This window comes from Cucurbita pepo, chromosome LG07, assembly GCF_002806865.2.
Source record: "Cucurbita pepo subsp. pepo cultivar mu-cu-16 chromosome LG07, ASM280686v2, whole genome shotgun sequence".
Taxonomy (NCBI): Eukaryota; Viridiplantae; Streptophyta; class Magnoliopsida; order Cucurbitales; family Cucurbitaceae; genus Cucurbita; species Cucurbita pepo.
In genome coordinates this window covers 4,172,190-4,192,170 of record NC_036644.1, presented here as the reverse complement: position 1 = coordinate 4,192,170, position 19,981 = coordinate 4,172,190, and the positions used below count along the sequence as shown (strand labels likewise).

Genomic DNA, 19,981 nt, shown 5'->3' with positions numbered 1-19,981 from the left:
AAGTACAAAAGGAACAACTCCACCTTTGAATGACGCCTAATCGCATTAGAGTCATACTTTCAACTTAGCCATTACAATATAATTCTCAAATGTAGTCAAAAGTGACTAAAGTGTCGAACAAATGGTGTACTTTGTTCGAGGGCTCTAGAAAAAAGAGTCGAGTCTTGATTAAGGGGAGGCTTATAGTGTACTTTGTTCCAGGCGAGGATTGTTGGGAGGGGTCCGCATTGACTAATTTAGAGAATGATCATGGGTTTATAAGTAAAGGAATACATACCCATGGATAGATAGGAGGCCTTTTGGGGAACCCCAAAGCAAAATCATAAGAGCTTATGCATACGATTGTGGAGATACGTAAAAATTATAACAATTGGAGGAGACTATTGAACCTCGGGTAACTTTATGGTGCTCTTGACCTAGACCAACATCTAGTCATTACCTGCAAACAAAATATTAAAAACGAGTGTAAAATACTTAATAAGTAGTTCACTTGTAGGCACTTGATCCTATCCATAGCTAAACCTAATGCACCATACTGGTTACTTCATAAGAAATAAGCATGAGGGTTTTGTTCTAAGGTTCTCAGTTTTGAGTTTTGAGGCCTTGATTAGTTTGTTGCTTAAGCTGTGACTTATGTACTTATGTGGTCCTCCATTCGAAGACGAGTTTAAGGACAGAGGATCCCACCAGGCTGTCCACTTCTTTTTCCACACACGATACATAACTCTAGTCCTGAACCCAAATCACTCATCAATAGTCTTGCTAGATTACGTAGCCGAAGAAAATCATGAACATGAGAAACCTATGTCTAGGATTTGCGTCAGAATGCAACCATTAACTGCCCTATAATTTTCTTACATCCCCAAGACACGGTCCTAATATTTAATGATTAGGATTTGGATCAAAATTCAAAATTTAGATTCCGCATTTATTGACCCCAACATTTTCTTGTATATGATATGACATAGTCAGAGTCGGTGTACCACATAGGTGGGAAGGATGACTTAAGCCACAAGACAAGTTTCAGTGTCTTACATAAAGTAGTACCTAGTTATCTGGGTGTCGTACTCGGCTTAGGGTCATGATTGTGCATTTTCTAGGGTTCAACCTATTTGGCTAGGTCATGCCATTAGAGCTAATGCATAGGTCTGAAATTTGTGGTGGCTATTGTCGTAGGCAAACTCTATGAGACGTAGAAGCTTATCCCAACTATTTGTAAACTCCATCACACACGCCCCATGTCTATTGTATTGAACTTCAAGTGTATTCCTAATGCCTTCTAGAGGTTCTTCCAAAATCGAGATGTGAACCTCGCATCCCTATTTGACACTATATAGAATGGCACTTCGTGGAGTCAGACGATTTCTTCCATGTTTAACTGAAACCATTTGTCTATTGAGTACGTCATCTTGCTAGGGATGAATTGGATGGACTTAGTTAAAATCGGTGATGATCCATATTACTATAAATCCTTTCTTTATATTTTGAGAGTGAATGCTAGTGCAGCTAACTCTATATCATGTGACAGATAATTACGTTTGCGTTCCTTTAATTTTCGGGAGGCGTATGCTATTATCTTGTTGTTCTCCATCAATACATAATCCAATCTCTTTTCTAAAGTATCACTATAAATCATAAAATTGTCTAGAGTTGTCCGACTCTGTGTATTGGTGTAGTCACTCATGCTTTTCTTGCATGTCAACGTTCATGCGAAGGGCTTACCTTTTTTTGTCAACTGCATTGAGGGTGTTAAGATTTTGGGGAAGTTCTGAATACGAAGTGTTGTTGCGCCGGAAGCGGAACGAATGTACTCACAACACCAGTGAATAGAATCACACAAAGAGACACCAAGATATTTACGTGGTTCAGAGAGAAGAAGTTCTCCTACATCCACGGGTAATAATCAATCACTAATAAAGTGTTACAAGTGAATGCCTCACTATCACACTACAAAGTCTCTCACCAATATGTCACCCAACAAATACAATTGACACCCAAAACTCTCCCAAATCCCGATACCACTTGTTGTCAATCGATATCCCAATGTGTCACCCAACAAATACGATGTGACACCCAAAACTCTCCCATCTCCCAAATCCCACTTGTTGTCAATCGATATCTGGAATGGAGGGAGAACTCTCTCATTATATAGCATTACAAATCAAATCTCTAACTGAGACTAAATCTAATTCAAATAACCCAATCGAATCAAATCTAATCCAAAAACCAAATCAAATCTAATCTTACGGACAATTTACAACACGAAGTTTGTAGTATCCCACCAACCTTAAAAGTATATGACTTCATGATTGTGATCGGGAAGAGCCACTTCATGACAACTTCTTCCTTTCCTAGGTCTATTGAAATTTCTACATCTGACATGATGTATCCAAGGAACGTCACTTACTACCCAAAATTATAATTTTATGTACAACTTGTGTGTCATTAGAGTTGTCAAGACTTTCCTTAGGTGATTCTCGTGCTTTGCTTCTTTCTTCAAATATATCAATATATCTTCTATAAAGACTATCCAGAGCTTCTCGATAAAATTCTTAAATACCCATTTCATTACGTCTATGAAAGTTTCAGGGGCATTGGTCAGATCAAAGAACATTATCGTAAACTAATAATGGCCGTAATGACTCCTAAAAGCTATTTTTTGTATGTTCTTTTCCTTTATTCTAAGCTAATAGTATTTGGACCTCAAATTTATTTTTGAAACATAGATGCATTTGTAGTTGGTCAAATAGGTCATCTATCCTCACTAGGGGTACTTATTCTCGATGGCGATGACGATTTTGTTAAGCTCCAAATAAGTTCTCAACCCACTCTAACCTAACCCGCACAAAGCCAACAACGTGTGTGAGATCCAACCGATCCACGTTCGGCCCAACAATTGCGCCATAGACCAACCCTATTGATGTGCAAACAAGCCCACGATGCAACCGAGCGGCTGAACCCAGTGCGACCTAGCTAATTTTCAATAGCCATCTTCTGTAGCTGAGTTGCAATCGAATGGCGGCTTACGCTCGGCTCGACTTTACCCACTTAGCTTCTTGCCGCTTGAACGGGTCAGTTTGAAACTTCATTTTTTTTATACGTAATTAAAGCTAGAAAAAATAAGTATGACTAATGTTTTGGACAATTAAATAGAAACTTGGGTCACGTAAATTTGAACCTAGGAATGTTCCGTCAAAGCAAGTTTATAAGCATCAAATTATACAAGTCCAGTCTATCGAACCAATGAGAATTGATCTTAAAAAGGGGATGAACCCATCAAAATAGTGCCATAGAAGTTCAAAGAAAGTAGGACATTCAACAACAAAAAAAAAAAAAAAAAAAAAAAAAAANTCACAACTGTCTATTTATGAGCTGCAGCAAGCTGAAGTGTTATGATGAAGGTTGAGTTGGCTGCTTCCCTCACATATCTCACCTCTCCATTCATCAACTTCACCAACTTTCTACTCACGAGAAGGCTAAAACCTTCATCAGACGCCTCCTCATCGTTCCCAAACATCTCATTCAACAATGATTCTGGCATGCCACCACCGACATATGTTATCCTAAATCACCACAAAAACAACACATCAAATTCAGCAAAGAACATGTTCTTCATTGAATCATTGTTAGATTATTGTACCTGAACTCCACATGCACAAGATTCACTGACTTCCCTGATTGATCCTTTGTCAACTTTGTTGAAAGCATAAGGCTGCTTCCTGTTGGTGCGTAATTTACTGATATCAACAAGAAATCAGCCATTACTTGTTGAAGTCTCAAACTGTCTCCATATAAGGTCTCGGACATGATCTCTTCTGCTACCTCGTTTACTATTTGGATACCTTTGCCTTTGCTCTTCATCATTACTTGACTAATTGATACCACTAATGCTTCATGTAATGAGAACTCAACCATTTCTAAATCAATGAAGCTGTCAACCAATACCCACAAAGATGTTACTTAACTACGTAAGAACAAAGGCATCCAAATATGGAAAACATTAGTTGACGTTCAAGTTCGTAATCACTAACATGGTATCAGAGTCATGTCTTTAACTTAGCCATGTCAATAAACTTCTTAAATGTCGAAGAAAGAAGTTGTGAGCCTCAAAGATGTCGTAAAAAAGTGACTCAAGTGTCGAACAAAGGGTGTACTTTGTTCGAGGACACTAGAGAAAAGAGTCGAAGCTCAATTAAGGGGAGACTGTTTGAGGGCTCCATAGGCCTTAGAGGAGGCTCTATGGTATACTTTGTTCGAGGAGATAATTGTTGAAGATAGTTAGTGGGAAGTCCCACATTGACTAATTAAGAGGGATGATCACAAGTTTATAAGTAAGGAATATATCTCCATTAGCATGAGACCTTTTGGAGAAAGCAAAAGCAAAGCCACGAGAGCTTATGATCAAAGTGGACAATATTTAGAGTCATACCGTTAACTCAGTCATGTCAATAAAATTCTCAAATGTTAAACAAAGAAATTATGAGTCTCGAAGGTGTCATAAAAAAGTGACTCAAGTGTCGAGCAAAGGGTGTACTTTGTTCGAGGGCACCAGAGTAAGGAGTCGAGCCTCAATTAAGGGGAGACTATTCGAGGGCTCCATAGGCCTCAGGGAAGGCTCTATGGTATACTTTGTTCAAGGGAAGGATTCTTAAGGATAGTTGGTGGGGAGTCCCTCATCCGCTAATTAAGCGATGATCATTGGTTTATAGGTAAGGAATACGTCTCCATTGGCATGAGACCGTTTGGAGAAACCAAAAGCAAAGCTACGAGAGCTTATACTCAAAGTGGACAATATCATATCATTAGAGAGATTCGTGATTCCTAACCGTTGAGCCATAAAAAACCAAATTCTTAAAAAAAGTAATTAAAAAAGAGAAGAAAAAAACACATACCCTTCAATAATCTTATCAAGATCATCCGAATCATGAAGAACCTTAAAGATCTGCCTTTGACAATCACCACTATTAAGCAAAAGCTGGTTCTGTTCATCACCCAACTGAGAGCTCTCCAACATTTTACTCGTAAAAACAATCCCACAAAGAGGATTTTGGATCTGCCTCTTAATATATCCCAAAGCCTTCAACCTTTTCAAAGCCGTTCTCTCACACAACTTTTGAACATTCAAAGCTTGTTGCAGCTCTTGGCTAGCAAGCTGCAAGAAGCAAAAAACCCCAATCACTTCCCCATCTCTATCCATTATCTTATTCACACAAACAAGACATTCCACAAACATCCCATTTCTACCAAAGAACCCAAATGATATCTTATCAGAATCTTGGCCACTCATGGCATTGTTCAAAACAATCCCAAGATTCACAAAGGCTTCTTGGTTCTTTAGATGGCAGCATGACCCAAAAACTTCCCCCAAAAGCATCTTGTTGACCACTTCTTCTCTTGACCATCCACTTAGATTTTCCATTGCTAAGTTCCACTCTGTGCACCAACCAAATTCGTCTACCCCAAATATTGGAGGGATTAGTGGGTTGGGGTTTTGTACTATGGCTTTGTAATCGCCTTGTAATTTTGTGAACTTGTCCATTACTTTCTTTTCATGTGTGATGTCTTGTGCTACGAAGCATACTCCCACTACGTTCTCACATAAGTCTTTGCTTGCACATGCATTTACTATTAGGCTGATTGAGCTTGATTCCATGTGTGAGCCTTGTGTTTTTATCTCAAATTGGACGTTTTTCTCCTCTTGGCCTGATGAGAGAGAGCACAAAAGTTAATGGGTTTGTGTGTTCAAGGATTGTTGGGAGGGAGTCTCATGTTGGCTGATTCAGGGAATGATCGAGGGTTTATAAGTAAGGAATACACCTCCATTGGTAAGTCATGAGAGCTTAGGCTCAAAATGGACAATATCATACCATTGTGGAGAGTCGTGATTCCTAACATGGTATCAGAGTCATGCCCTTAATTTAGCCATGTCAATAGAATCCTCAAATGTTGAGTCAAAAGTGACTCAAGTGTTGAACAAAGAGTGTACTTTGTTCGAACACTCTGGAGAAGGAGTCGATCCTCGATTAAGGGGAGGCTGTTTGAGGGCTTCATATGCCTCAAGGGAGGCTCTATAGTGTACTTTGTTCGAGGGGAGGATTGTTGAGGATAGTTGGTTGAGAGTCCCACATCGGCTAATTAAGAGGAATATCATGGGTTTATAGGTAAGGAATACATCTCCACTGATATGAGACCTTTTGAGAAAGACCAAAGCAAAACCATGAAAGCTTATGCTCAAAGTGGATAATATCATACCATTGTGGAGATTCGTGATTCCTAACATGGTATAAGAGTCATGCCCTCAACTTAGCCATGTCAATAGAATCCTCAAATATCGAATAAAGAAGGCAGGACCCTTGAAGGTGTAGTCAAAAGTGACTCAAGTGCCGAACAAAAGGTGTACTTTGTTCGAGAACTTCAGAGAAGGAGTCGAGCCTCGATTAAGAGGAGGTTGTTCGAGGGCTTCATAGGTCTCAGGGGAGGAAGGAGTCGAGCCTCGATTAAGAGGAGGTTGTTCGAGGGCTTCATAGGTCTCAGGGGAGGCTCTATAGTGTACTTTGTTCTAGGGGAGGATTGTTGGGAGGGAGTCCCACGTTGACCTGATTTAGGGAATGATCATGGGTTTGTAAGTAAGGAATACATTTCCATTGCTACGAGGCCTTTGGGGAAAACCCAAAGCAAAGCCACGAGAGCTTAGCTCAAAATGGACAATATCATACTATTGTGGAGAGTCGTGATTCCTAACCTGGTAAATGTTTAACGAATAAAATCAAAATTTACCTTGCAATGCCAAGAACAACATCTTCTTCACAGTTTCCAATGAAGAATCTTCCACCAATGTCAACAAATGCTTGCCAATAGCCTTATCAACACAAATTCCAGTCAATTCAGCAATTTTTGAGTTCCACCCATTAACAAGCCCATCCACATCAACAGCCAAAATTGGAACACTAGCCGTTTCAATCAACCTCACCATCTCACATGTCACTGATTCAATTTCTTGCCTCCCATCAATCTTCAGGTCACTAAGTGTTGATTGTATTGAACTTCTATTAATCTCTTTATCTTTATAAGTGTTTCTTAGTATAAGTTGCAAAGAATGAATAGCATCCATTTCAAAGTCCTTCCAAGGCAAACTCCTTGTCTTAACCACTTCAAGAAAAGCCTTGAAAGATGACCTAGGATGCATTCTCCTTCCATCATCCTTCTCACCCGCCTCATGCTTCGCCCCGCCCCACCTAATCTCCGATGCAGCATGCGATCGGAACCAAAAAATCATGTCGTTGAAACCTAGCCTCACCGCCGCCATCCCACACACGCCGTCTCCTAGAGCAACCGCGCCGTGATACCCCGCATCGTACAAGCTATCCGTACTCAATCCAGTCGAATCCACATGATACTCCAAAATCCATGAAGCAATATCATGAAGCTCAAAATCATTAGGAGTCATCCCTAATCTCCATACCTTATCATTGTACAACAATGCAGCCCCATCTGACTTCACAAGATCCATTATATTAGGGCTCCTTGACACAATCCCTAATGGTGCATCACGCATCAACATATCACACAAAAGCGTTTGAGTTCTTAAGATGTTCTTCTCCAAAATTTGATTCTCCAATTCCAATTCTTTGTTGACATGAATTGCAAACACTTGAGCTAGAAACTCACATGCATATCTAAGAGGAAATGGAACAAATCTTGGAGTTGTGTTATGACAAACCACCAAACCCCATAATCTTTTTCTCTTGTTCTTATGATCAAATTGTTCTTCATGTTCTTCCTCATTCACCACAATTGCCATAACTAAAGATGCAATTGAATCCATATTCTCCATGTATTGTAAATGGCAACTATGAGGAGCTCTCAATGTTGACCCACATAATGTCAAATCAAACTCAAGATTTGGGTCTTGAATCACCTTGACATGTTTGGCTTTGCAGTCCACAATCATTCTAACCTTGTTCTTCATGAATAAGAACCTTGCAGCTTGTGGGATGTCAGTGGCTGGATAATGCAATCCAAGATATGGGTCAAGTCCAGGCTTTGTAACCTCAGAGAACACCTCCCCATGATCATCATCATGGAATTTATATGCCATGACTCGATCATATCCTGTGAGTTCAAACACTTCTTGAACCATGGTGTCACAAAGCCTGGCCATGCTTCCACTAGGGAGAGCTTGGAGGCGAGTGATGGCTTTGGCTGCGAGTTTATATGATTGGAGAGCACCGGCTGCGGTGACGGGGACTTCGTCGGGGTTGACGGGTTCGAAGTCGATGATGAGGCTACCGGTGACACGGTGGAGAATGGCGTAGAAGGGTTTTTGTGAGGATTTGGAGTGGACGAGAATGGGGTTGAGGAGAGTGACGTCGGGAAAGGCTAGAGCTTTGAGGAGGGCTGTGGCGGTGGGAGGGGTGAAGATGGAATGGAGGGTGGTGCCGAAGGCGAGGACGGGGCGGTCGGAGATGGTGGGGACGGTGTGGGAGACTGTGGTGAGGAATTCAGGGGCGTTTTGGCTGAAGGCGATGAGTTTGTGGGTGGTTGGGTGGAGGGCTATGAGGCAGCCGAAGGGTTGGATGAGGTTGGAGCGTTGGATGTGGTGGAGGTAGGCGGTGGTGGTGGGGGTGGTGGTGGTTGATGGTGGGTTGGCTGTGAGATGGATTGAAGTAGAGTAGTCGAATGAAGAAGTGGAGTGTTGGAAGTGGGAGTGGAGCTTTGCATCTATGGAGGTTTGAGTGAGAATTCTTGAAGTGTGTCTTGATTGTGAAGAGGAGGAGGAGGATCCTCCTGTGTTTGTGGACTCGCTCGGTCTACTCGACGACATCTTTGTTCTCGTTCTTGTTCTTGTTTCTGTTCTTGTTCGGAAAACAAAAGCCAAAATCAATGATTTGTTTAGTTATATAAATATTGATATTCAATTAAGCCTTAACACAAATGATTTAGACGTTGAATCTACGTAAAATATGTAATCAAATCACAAACCAATTCAATGGAGAACTCTAAAATAGATGGTTGGTTTGGGTTCAGTTTGGTTGTGGAATTTATTTGAATTACTAGGATCATGTGAGATCCCAAATCATTACAAGGGTGGGAAAACTCGAATTATTAGGATCATGTGAGATCCCACATCGAGGGTGTGAAAACTCAGATTACTAGATCATGTGAGATCCCACCTCGTTACAAGGGTATGAAAACCGCCCCCTGTTGACACATTTTAAAAACTTTGAGAGAAAACCCGAAAGGAAAAACTCAAAGAGGACAATATCTACTAACGGTGGGCTTAAGATGTTACAAATTGTGCCAGAGCCAAACACCGGGCAATGTGCCGACGAGAAGGCTGAGCCTCGAAGGGGATGGACACAAGGTGGTGTGCCAGCAAGGACATTGGGCCCAGAAGGGAGGGTGGATTGGAGGGTCCCACATCGATTGAAAAAGGGAATGAGTGCTAGAGAGGACGTTTGACCTCGAAGGAATAGATTGCGAGATCCCACGTTGGCCGGGGAGGAGAGCACACATTTTTATAAGGGTGTGGAAACTTCTCCCTAACAGACACGTTTTAAAAACCTTGAGAGCAGAAGCGTTTAAAAACGTTGAGGGTAGAAGCTTTTTAAAACCTTCAAGAGAAATGTAAAGAGACAATATCTGCCGACTAATCTAACCAAGATTTTTCCAACATTTCCTTCTTTCTTGGAAATAATAATTGTTTCTCATTGTTTAGTTCAAATAAAATTATTAGCAATATATATAGACACACATATAACAAATTTATAACACATAATATAATTCAAATTAAAAATTAAATATTGAGAACAACAAAATCTAAAGTATTAATCTTTTTTTTGTCAACATATCGACATTTACATTGAAATAACATAAAGTTTATATTTTTATTATGTTGTAAAAAAAAAAAAGAATATTAACAAAATATTTAGAACAACCTTTTCTATATATTTCTAAAAACAAAATGCTTATTGTTGCTCGTAATATGACCATTCTTGCTCGTAATATGGACTATTCTTTCCACTATACTCAATCGTAACGTCAAATCAACAAAGAAAGTACGTATTAAAATTTGATATGAAATACCCCATCTAGTTGGCATAATTTTTTTTTCGTTTAATAACAAATACAGTACCTTTAAGCCAGTTAAACTATGTTCAAATTGGATTCAAATACTCGTTTTTTTAGTTATCAGAAAAAATGGTATTTTAGGGTTTTTGACGTTAAGTTAAATTATTATTTATTTAGCACTTTATTTATTTTATTACATGACTTTAGGTTAAAGCAACATTATATTATAAACCATTATTAATGAAAGAGATTGAAAATGGAAGGAAGAAATTGCAAAAAAGAAATGAAAAAGAAAATTACGATCTTACCCTTAAGAATGGAGGGTTTGAGGTGCAAAAACCAGAGGCCTCAGGCTTGAGCTTGAGAATGGTGGAGAGGAAGGGGAAGAAGGTGTGTAATAAAGAGTTAAGAGTGGGCCAACTTACAATTATTTTAATATTTTCTTTTCGTCCTTCTTCTCTTTTCTATTTATATTTTCCTCCCCTTCTCCCTATACTCCACCACCTTCTAATTCTATTATTTTATATTCCCTCCCTATTTTTCTATTTTCACATTTTCTTTTTTTAACCATAATAAATATTTCTAAAAATTTAAAGAAAAAAAATAATTTTAATTTTTAATTTTAAAAATCAAATGGTAATCAAGTCTACATAATTTTAAATTATTAATTTGTAATTTGTATGATTATTTTTTAGAAAATGCAATAATTAAAAGTGTTTATAATAAAATAATTTAGAAAAAAAATTACAAACCACCTTTAAATTTTTAATTTAAATGTTACCATTAAACTTTTTTTTTATAATTTTTTTATACCCTTTTGTTAGTTTAGTTGTATTAAGTTTTAATAAGAATGATTAATGAAATTTAAATTTTGAGTCGGGACTAAAAACGTATCCGTGGCTACTGTAGTTTTACCCATCTGTCTGTCCCCAATAATTAATTCTCGTTGACCACCTGTATGGTAGAATCAGTCGGAGGCCTGAGAGGCAGTGGTTTATCCCTATGAAGCTTCACTGTTCTCTGGAATTGGCTTTCAGCCTTTTGCAGAACAAAATTTGATACGATGAGATATAATGCAATAGAAACAAGGACACAAGGAACGGATAAGAGTAGGTTTTTTAATAAAATATTTGAATTTTTAATCAAAATTAAAAAAAAAATAATGATAATCATAATAGTGTTAATTTTAAAAATAAAAAATGGTAGAATAAATATTTAGGGAACATGATGGAATAAATATTATATATATATATATATATATATATATATATATATAAGGGAACAAGGCACGTGAGTATGCATGCCGATGCTGTTGGTGAAGAGGGGAAAGTCCATCCATCACAGACAGATTGTGTCGCCTTTATTTATTTATTTATTTATTTATTTATTTATTTATTTATTTATTTATTGTTACTGTTATTTTGGGTAATGTAATAGATTCAGAATTGGTATTTGTAAATATATATTTTTATTTCTTTTGGGTAACTTCGATTTCCTCTTTCAGAATGTCAAGTGGGTTAGTAACTTAGGATACATTAAACTAATATATATTTATGAATATACCAACCTACCTACGTGTAACGACCCTATTTTTAGTATAAGATCGGACAATTATTACATATATGTCTAATAATATAACATCATTGTCTAAAATATGTATATAAAAAACGCTATAATACTCGTAAGGCTATCTAAAATAAAATCGTGTTTTTGGCCCCTATAATAGAATTTGTCATTCGACCAAAGATTCCTGACATTATCTGAAAAAATATTGCAAAAAAGAATGAGTATTGACAAGTATTCGGTAAGTGGCCGGTAAGTGGCTTTAGTGTTGGAGTTAGAAAATGAAAACACATACAAAATTTAACCGGATTGATGGAACCTAAATTCATGACTATCTTTGCCTTCTACTTTCATTCTCAGATAGAATTGGATATATAGTACTTCTCTATGTATGGACTTACTAAGCAAACTTGTTAACGTACTCTCTAGGTTTGACAATTGTTACGACACGATATTTTACAATGAGTCGTGACTCAAAACGAAAACATGAATGCAAGGAAAACCGTTGAAGATTTATTAGGGCGAGATCATTTATTTCAAGTAAAATTTCAAAACAAAGGTTCAAACAATTAACCGTTTTTGAAACAAAAATATGAGAATTTGAATACAAAAGAAAAGACGGGACTGACGCCATGGAACATGCATTTCTCTGTGACAATCCACATCTCTGATCATGCCCTCTCTTAACTCGACGCCTCATGCACCTGAAAAAGGAAGATAAAGCAAAGGTGAGTATAAAAGTTCGTTAGATTTTGACATAAAGAATACAAACCTAAACAATTAGAGTTTCAGTGATATATTATTGAATATTGAACTCCATTTTTATAGTCTTACAAATAACTATAGAAATAGAAACTAATCACAAATTTTGCAAAGCAGCTATAAACTAAATAAGTAAAAGTACTCTCTGACTATCTCAAATAAAACTATCTGTTTTTTATATAATCAAATTCTTTTAACATTCCAATTTTGTTTCACTTTCAAACAATCCGTTAACTTGGTGTGCAAACATCAACATCTAGATACAACATATACAATTCATGCAAAATAGGCAAACATGCTCAACGGGGTGATAAACATCCATCAGCACCCAGAACGCTTTCAACATGAATAAGCAGATACATACTAAGCGGAAGTATAAACCATGATTAACTTTTCATAGTGCATACATTTTGCCAACTAAACTCATAACATGGAAAAATCTAATCAACTAAGGTAATTAAGCTAGCATGCATGCATACCCACGCGATTCCTACAAGTAGAGTGACTTATTTGGTTGATGCGTGCCATTTGGCTAGAATTTCTATGCAAGTAGGATGTCCAAAAATATTGATTTTTTCTCAATTAGGTCCCTATTCACGTAAAAACATTGTTAGAATTGGAATCGAGACGAAAATCAAGCAACCAGAAGTAAACGGAGTAAAACAGGCCTTACACGCGTAGGCCACGCACCTTCACGCATCGGAGAAGGTCCTAGTTTCAAGTGGCACGCGCGAGTACCACACGCGGTTTGGTTCCATGTAGTCACGAGTCAGAGGTCTGGTTCATTAGTGGTTCGGGTAGGTGGCTCGGTTCGCTCGATCGAACTGCGGGTTGGTTTGGGTCGATGGGTTGCAGGTCGGGTAGGATTGATCCACGCATTTGGAAACGGTTAGGGTACGCAAGCGATGCGTGTTGTCGTTTCGCTGGGGCCGCATTGCTCCAGCCGTCGTCTGACACGTAGCTCCAGTCGACGCCTAACGCGTGCCGCTGCCTTGCCAAGTTGCGCTTCACCGGTCGTCGGTCGACACGTGGCTACCGAACGAATTCTTCTCTCCTCTTATTAGACGAAAACGAGAAAATTCGATAAGTTGTTTCTTGAATCTTTACATTTTTGTATCTTTCGATCTACAACTCAAATCAACATGATTCATTTTGCAAAGTTGTAGATCGTATTACCATCTACGCTCTAGTATTTTCTTCTTAAATTTTACTTCCTTACAGAGTGAGATATCAGCGTCGGAATTTTGCTTACCGTTCTTGGACGATTCTCAAATTTCACTTTTAGACAGAGGTTTCGGTCAACCTTCTTCACTTCCAATGGAAAGTTTCGGTCAACCTTCTTCACTTCCAATGGAAAGTTTCGGTCAATCTTCTTCACTAACTTTAATTGCGTGGCTTTAACAACAAAAAAAATATGGATGACTCCTAACCTAAAAATAGGGATCCTAACAATCTCCTCCTAAGGCCGTGTGGTATATATCTACCTTATTGTTTGAGCTTCCATCTTCGAGCGAAGTTCTTCAAATTTCACCTGCGCCAGAGATTTGGTGAAGATGTCTCTAAGCTATTCCTCTGTTCGGATGAAATCAATCTTGATGAACCCCCGATCTGCACATTCCCAGATGTAGTAAAATTTGATTTGTATGTGCTTGCTCCGATCGTGCAAAATTGAATTTTTTATCAGGGAGATCGTGGCTTTGTTGTCCACGTATAGCATTGATGGATCGCCTTCTCTTCCAATGAGTTCTTCCATCAGCCGCGCAAGCCAGACCCCCCGTGTGACCGCCATCGAAACGGCGATGTACTCTGCTTCACAAGAGGACAGAGCAACTACCTTTTGTTTAGTTGATTGCCAGCAGATCGCGCTGCCTGAGAGGAAGTAAATCATTCCACTGGTGCTCTTACGATCATCAACGTCACTGTCCATGTCACTATCACTGTAGCCGACCAGCTCAAGCTTCTCCTTTCCTCTCCTTGCGCAGTATCTCGCACCCCAGCCTCTGGTTTCGGCCACATAGCGCAGGATGCGCTTGACAGCCACGAGATGCACCTCCCTAGGTGCTTCCATAAACCTACTCACGTATCCAACGGAATAAGCGAGGTCAAAGCGTGTGTTTACTAGATAGCGCAGACTCCCGACAATGCTGCGGTAATTGGTGGTGTCGACTGCCGTCGTAGTGTCGACCTTCCTTAGCTGGAGTCGGGCCTCCATTGGCATCTTTGTAGGGTTTACTGTCTTCTAGCCCAGCTGTTTCCAGCAGCTTCTTCGCATACGCACCTTGACATATGGTGATACCGACAGTACTCTGTTGCACTTCGATGCCGAGGTAGTAGCTGTACACGCCGAGATCGCTCATCTTAAAGTTCTTTGACTCTTCCTCTTGAATCTTCCAAGAACTTCCATGTCGCCTCCAGTGATTATGAGGTCGTCGACGTACACTCTCAGGATCAGCCGTTGCTCGCCACGATCGTGCATGTACCTGCGATGGTCAGAGGCACAACGCTTGAACTTCAGCGACAGTAGGGTACTGTCGAGCTTCGCATTCCTAGCTCGTGGTGCTTGCCGAAGCTTGTATCCTTGTGTAAGTGCAATACCTTGTCGGAGTTTTCGTTGTCTAGGAAGCTAGGTAGTTGTCAAACGTAGACGGTCTTCTTCAGCTCACCGTTGAGGAAAGAGGACTTCATGTCCATGTGGTGGACCTCCCAAGAATGACTGAGCAAATCGAAGGAAATCCTTGACGGAGTAAAAAAACCGAAGGAAAATGTTGGAAGAAGAAAATAACAGAAAAACACAAGAGAGACAGAAGTATTTCATATTCTGCCCTGAAGACCCAATGATCTATTTCTCATTCAATTGGCATATTTAAATAACAATTATATCCTAAAAATGGAAAGGAGTGCCGACTCAATTAAAGCCAATCCACTCGACCTAACATTCCACTAACTTTTGTGTGGCTTTAACAAAAAAAGGAATGACTCCTAACCTAAAAATAGGGATTTATCTAATAACGAAAAGCTCTCTGATCTTGACGGAAATAAACCCTCGCCTCTCAGACCTCTCTTTTCTTCAAGGAATGGCCCCTTGCGTTTAGGTTTTGGTAGGAAGTAGATTCCAGCGGTGGTTTTCGATGAGTACTTCGGCAGAACTTCCAAATTTCTCTCATCTCTCTCTCTCTCTTACTTTCTTTTGTCGGCCACTATTAAGGTTCCACCTCGTCCCTATAATGGATGGAGGGGCAAAATGACTAATATTTCCCTCTATTGACTTTGGCCAATTTTTATTAGTGTTACAAACACTCCTCTCCTTAGAAACTTTAGTCCCCGAAAGTTGGCATTTTTTGGAAGAGTTCGGGATAGGCCCTTTTCACGTCCTCTTGTCGTTTCCAGGTTGCCTCTTTCTCACGGTGGTTACCCCATGAGACCTTCACCAAGGGGATAACTTTGTTGCGCAATCGCCTTGTGTCTCAAGCCAAAATTCTACTAGGTTTCTCCTCATAAGACAGGTCTTCCTGGAGAGGAAGCGTTTCATGTTCAATCACATGGGTAGGGTCTGGAATGTACGTTTGCAGCATGGACACATGGAACACATTGTGTACGGCGGTGAGGTTCGGTGGTAGGGCAATTCTGTAGGCCACAATGCCAAATCTCTCTAGAATCTTGAAAGGTCCTATAAACCTTGGGCTCAACTTTCCATTCTTTCCGAACCTCAACACTCCTGTCATAGGGGCTACCTTCAGGAACACGTGGTCACCTACCTCGAACTCGAGGTCCCTTCTACGCAAATCTGCAACTCTCTTCTGATGGCTCTGTGCGGTGAGAATTCTCTTCTTAATTTTCTGCACCGATGCATTGGTGACCTGAACCAACTCTGGCTCCAGTAATTGTTGTGTGCCTACTTCTAAGACATTTTAGATTATTATTAAGCATAATTCTATTGTATGTCAAACGTACTTTTCAAGACTACACTAGTAGCCTTAGATTTTTCATATAATAGGTAATGTTAAATTGTAAATAAAATAATTAAAATTATTATTAAAAAGAAATAGTTAAATATGAGACTTTAGGGCATAAATCCCAACACTTGTCGTTTTCACTAGATAAGGGCACCTAATTGCCTCGATGGGCTACATTATCCAACGTAGACTTGGCTCAATAGTACCTAAACAACACCGCTTGGTAGGCCACTACTACCATTAAGGGTGTACTATAAGAGATAGGAGGCGAAGACACCGATGATATTGTCTCCTTGTTACTAGGCCTATTAAAATTTCTTAGTCATCTTTGTTATGGAGGTCTACTAGGTTCTTAGGGACATCTAGATGGTTTAAATATCATCTCATATTTCTAGAGCGCTTGGAGTTAGCTCCTCAAGACTAATCTAATCTTTGGGTGCACTCAAGTGTAAGCCTCTTATTGCCGCTCATGATCCTAGGGTGGTCGGTCTACATGTAAATTGCTCTAGTGCTAGCACCTTAAACTTAACTTGGTCACTCATGCATGTTTTATTAGGGAGATATTTATGTCGATCACCTAAAGCAATGAAAACATAATTTAACCATCACTTTGATCATCCCCAGTGTCGAGGAGGTCTTCTAAGTTCTTAGGGCAGGTAGGTGGCTTAATGCAAACTATCGACTCTAAGGTACTTTTTTTTTTTAATCCTTGAGTCTTTCTTAGTCTACTAGAGGCGTCCTGATCTAAGTTATCATCTAGCCAACCTCACCCTAGCGCCCTAGTCCTAGGTCTATGCAGAAAAACACACCCTACAAGGAGAACATACAATCAATCATTTAGAATTAAAACATATTATATCGTAATTCATACAAGCTCAACGAGGAGATAACATCCATCAATCGCATGGAGCACAACTCATATTAATCCATCATCCATTCTAGTACAATGGAAAACATTAAAATCGAGATGCATCTTAAATTCTCATCTAGGGGCATTTCAGTAATTTTTCTTAATATACATAACATTCTTGTCCAAATTTCTTTTATAGTGTCCTAATCGTGCATATTCTAACCACCTAAGCAAGATGTACTTGCATGTTAACATGTCCAAGGAATCCCTACTTACATGGATATTGCATGCCTTCTTGGACTAGCTTTTCCATGCGTTACAGAGCTCCAAATTTTCTTAAAATTCTCAAAAAGGTCCTAATTCAAGTCATAATAAGGCATGTATCTAAATTAGAGCGAAAAAGTAGAAAGGAGGTTGAACAAGACAAAAACAACACCACATACGCCTCACACGCCACCACATGTGCCTTGGAGGAGACTAGCGCTACGCATGTGACAAATGGTGTGTTCTCATTTGCAAACAATGATCGGGTCGATGGAGGTGAATCGGATTATAGTCTCAGGCGAAGGTAGGAGTGGGTCGAGGTCTCGGGTCACCCTCTAACAATGTGATGCATTGCATGTTTCCCCGCCAGATGCGTTTTCGTACTCGATGACCGACACATGTTTTCCTCAAATGCTCGACATGTGCTTCAACCGTTGTACAACACATGTCCTTCCTCTCTCCCCAACCGTGCGTTTCTTCATTATGAAATTCTAGATTCCATAAATTTTTTTAATTTCTTCTTATTTTCGTATCTTTTTCTATGTAACTCCAAATTAACTTAGTTCATTCACCAAGATTGTATAATCTTGATGTAGCTATTCAATAAAATTATTTTCCTCTTATTCCATTTACTACATAGTAAATGAGTCTAAATTTGGCCAAGAACTTAAAAAAAAAAAAACTTATTGTTCTTGAGGTTTGTCAAAATTCGACTTCCAATCAGATTCAATTCTGGCTTCCTTTACGGAATTTGTGTGAAATTCTCCGAGGATGAACATATCAAAATTTTAGAACCTAATACCAAAAAAATCTCTCCGATATGAGAAAAAACTATAACTAAAATCTAAAAAGCATACCTCGTATTGTTTCTCGATTCTTGATGGATTTGAGTGATTCAAGTATTTAGAATAGTTCTCCAACGTCTGCAAAACATTTCTTGAGAAGACATCTCATTGATCTTTTCCCTCGAAACTCCTAACACTTCCCTGTTTCTTTCTTTCTTTTTTCTTCCTTTACTCATTGATGTAACCCGTTATAGACCCCTCAATAGGAAACGGGTCAAATTGACCATTTTACTTCGTCACGGTTGACTTTAACCATTTTTCTAATTTTCGCTATTTTCTTTTATATATTTTTATTTTGAGTTTCTAAAATTTTTCTAAGCATTTTTTCTTCTACATCATCTTCAAACTCGATCTCTAAGATTTTCAATAAAATCATAGAAATTTAAACTTGAAAGAAAAAATGAAAAATTAATCCTCGTCAGGTCTCGAGTGTTACACGTTGTGTATATAGGTTAACCAGCTACGAATAGTCACTAAGGAATAGTTTCTAAAAATGATTTTTAGCGAGTAGATATACGTTGTGTGCTTAGGTAATCAACTAACAAATCCCTCAATTTCATTTAGTTAAATGTATAATTGTAGGCATATTTGACTTCAATAGAAAAGTGCCTTATTGAGTGTTATATACTCACCATATTTCTAAAATGATTGGAGTGACGAGCAGAAGCTTTACATTATTTCATTTTTTGTGAGAGAAAACTTATTTTGGAGATTAGATTATTTTCTATATAGGGATACTCTTGTGAAAGTTTCTTTGTGGGTTTTAAATTTACTTTATCATTTTATTGAGATTTGTAATAATGTGTCGTGTCCCATGAAATTGATTGTGTCGTATAATTTTGAGTTCAAAAATGATTTGTAGCAGATCATGAACTTATTAAAAGGATCATAGTAGTTCGATCTTGAACCTGTTTAAAAATATCATTGTAGGTTGGATCATAAACCTATAAAATGATGGATAGAAGTTTACTCTCGAACCCAAGAAACGAGTGGTTGATTAATTTTGTTCTCACCCGTAAAAGGATTATTGAAGTAAAATACTCGAGAAAGAGTTTTGAAGAGTGTGATAGGGATTTTTGTAGTAAAATATTCGAGAAAGAGTTTTGAAGAGTGGGATAGGGATTTTCAAACCAACATAAAACTTCAAAATGTGTAACTAGGTTAGTTTAGGATTTAACCCCGCTAGGTTATTTAAAGTTTTCATTTGAAAGGTATTAGTCTCCAACAAAACAAAAAAAAAAAAAAAAAAAAAAAAAAAAAAAAAAANTTGGGTTTGACCAAATCATCAACTCGTTGCATAAGACGTGTGTTCTATGATGAGAGGCTAGATTTTACATTTCATGATTCAACTATCGAAATTTTCCTAGTCAGAAATCGAAATCTTTCTCCCATGCAAACGTACATCTTCACACTGTTTTGTCATTCGTCCAAATCTACTATAATCTTTCTCGACAAGTCAAACATCGTTGATAGTGGGATAAAACAATAGTTTGTGTTTGCATGTGTTGACTCAAACAATAAGGTCACTTACATATTTCTAAATCTGCCTTTTCCTAAATAGAAAAAAAGTATGCATGAATATATATATAAGAGAGGAACAAAGCGTAGCTTTCACAGTCATAAATCCAAAAACTTGGGTATTTACAAGAACAATAACAAAGAGACGAGCTTAT

The 19,981-nt window shown here is 38.5% G+C and overlaps 1 protein-coding gene across 1 annotated transcript; it reads right to left on the bottom strand.

Moving 5' to 3' along the window:
- Window positions 1–3,361: 3,361 nt before the first annotated feature.
- On the bottom strand, window positions 3,362–8,824 carry LOC111798605 (phytochrome A-like). The gene is made up of 4 exons (XM_023681853.1): window positions 6,778–8,824; window positions 4,893–5,703; window positions 3,641–3,931; window positions 3,362–3,563 (listed from the first exon to the last, which is right to left on the bottom strand). The coding sequence occupies exons 1-4, from the start codon at window positions 8,822–8,824 to the stop codon at window positions 3,362–3,364; spliced, it is 3,351 nt and encodes a 1,116-aa protein (XP_023537621.1).
- Window positions 8,825–19,981: the final 11,157 nt, after the last annotated feature.

Coding starts and splice junctions, on each gene's coding strand:
- LOC111798605 (XM_023681853.1), bottom strand. CDS start 8,824: ATGTCGTCGAGTAGACCGAGCGAGTCCACAAACACAGGAGGATCCTCC. Junction 5,704..6,777: donor GTTGTTCTTGGCATTGCAAG/GTAAATTTTGAT, acceptor CTCTCTCATCAG/GCCAAGAGGAGAAAAACGTC. Junction 3,932..4,892: donor CTTGATAAGATTATTGAAGG/GTATGTGTTTTT, acceptor ATTGGTTGACAG/CTTCATTGATTTAGAAATGG.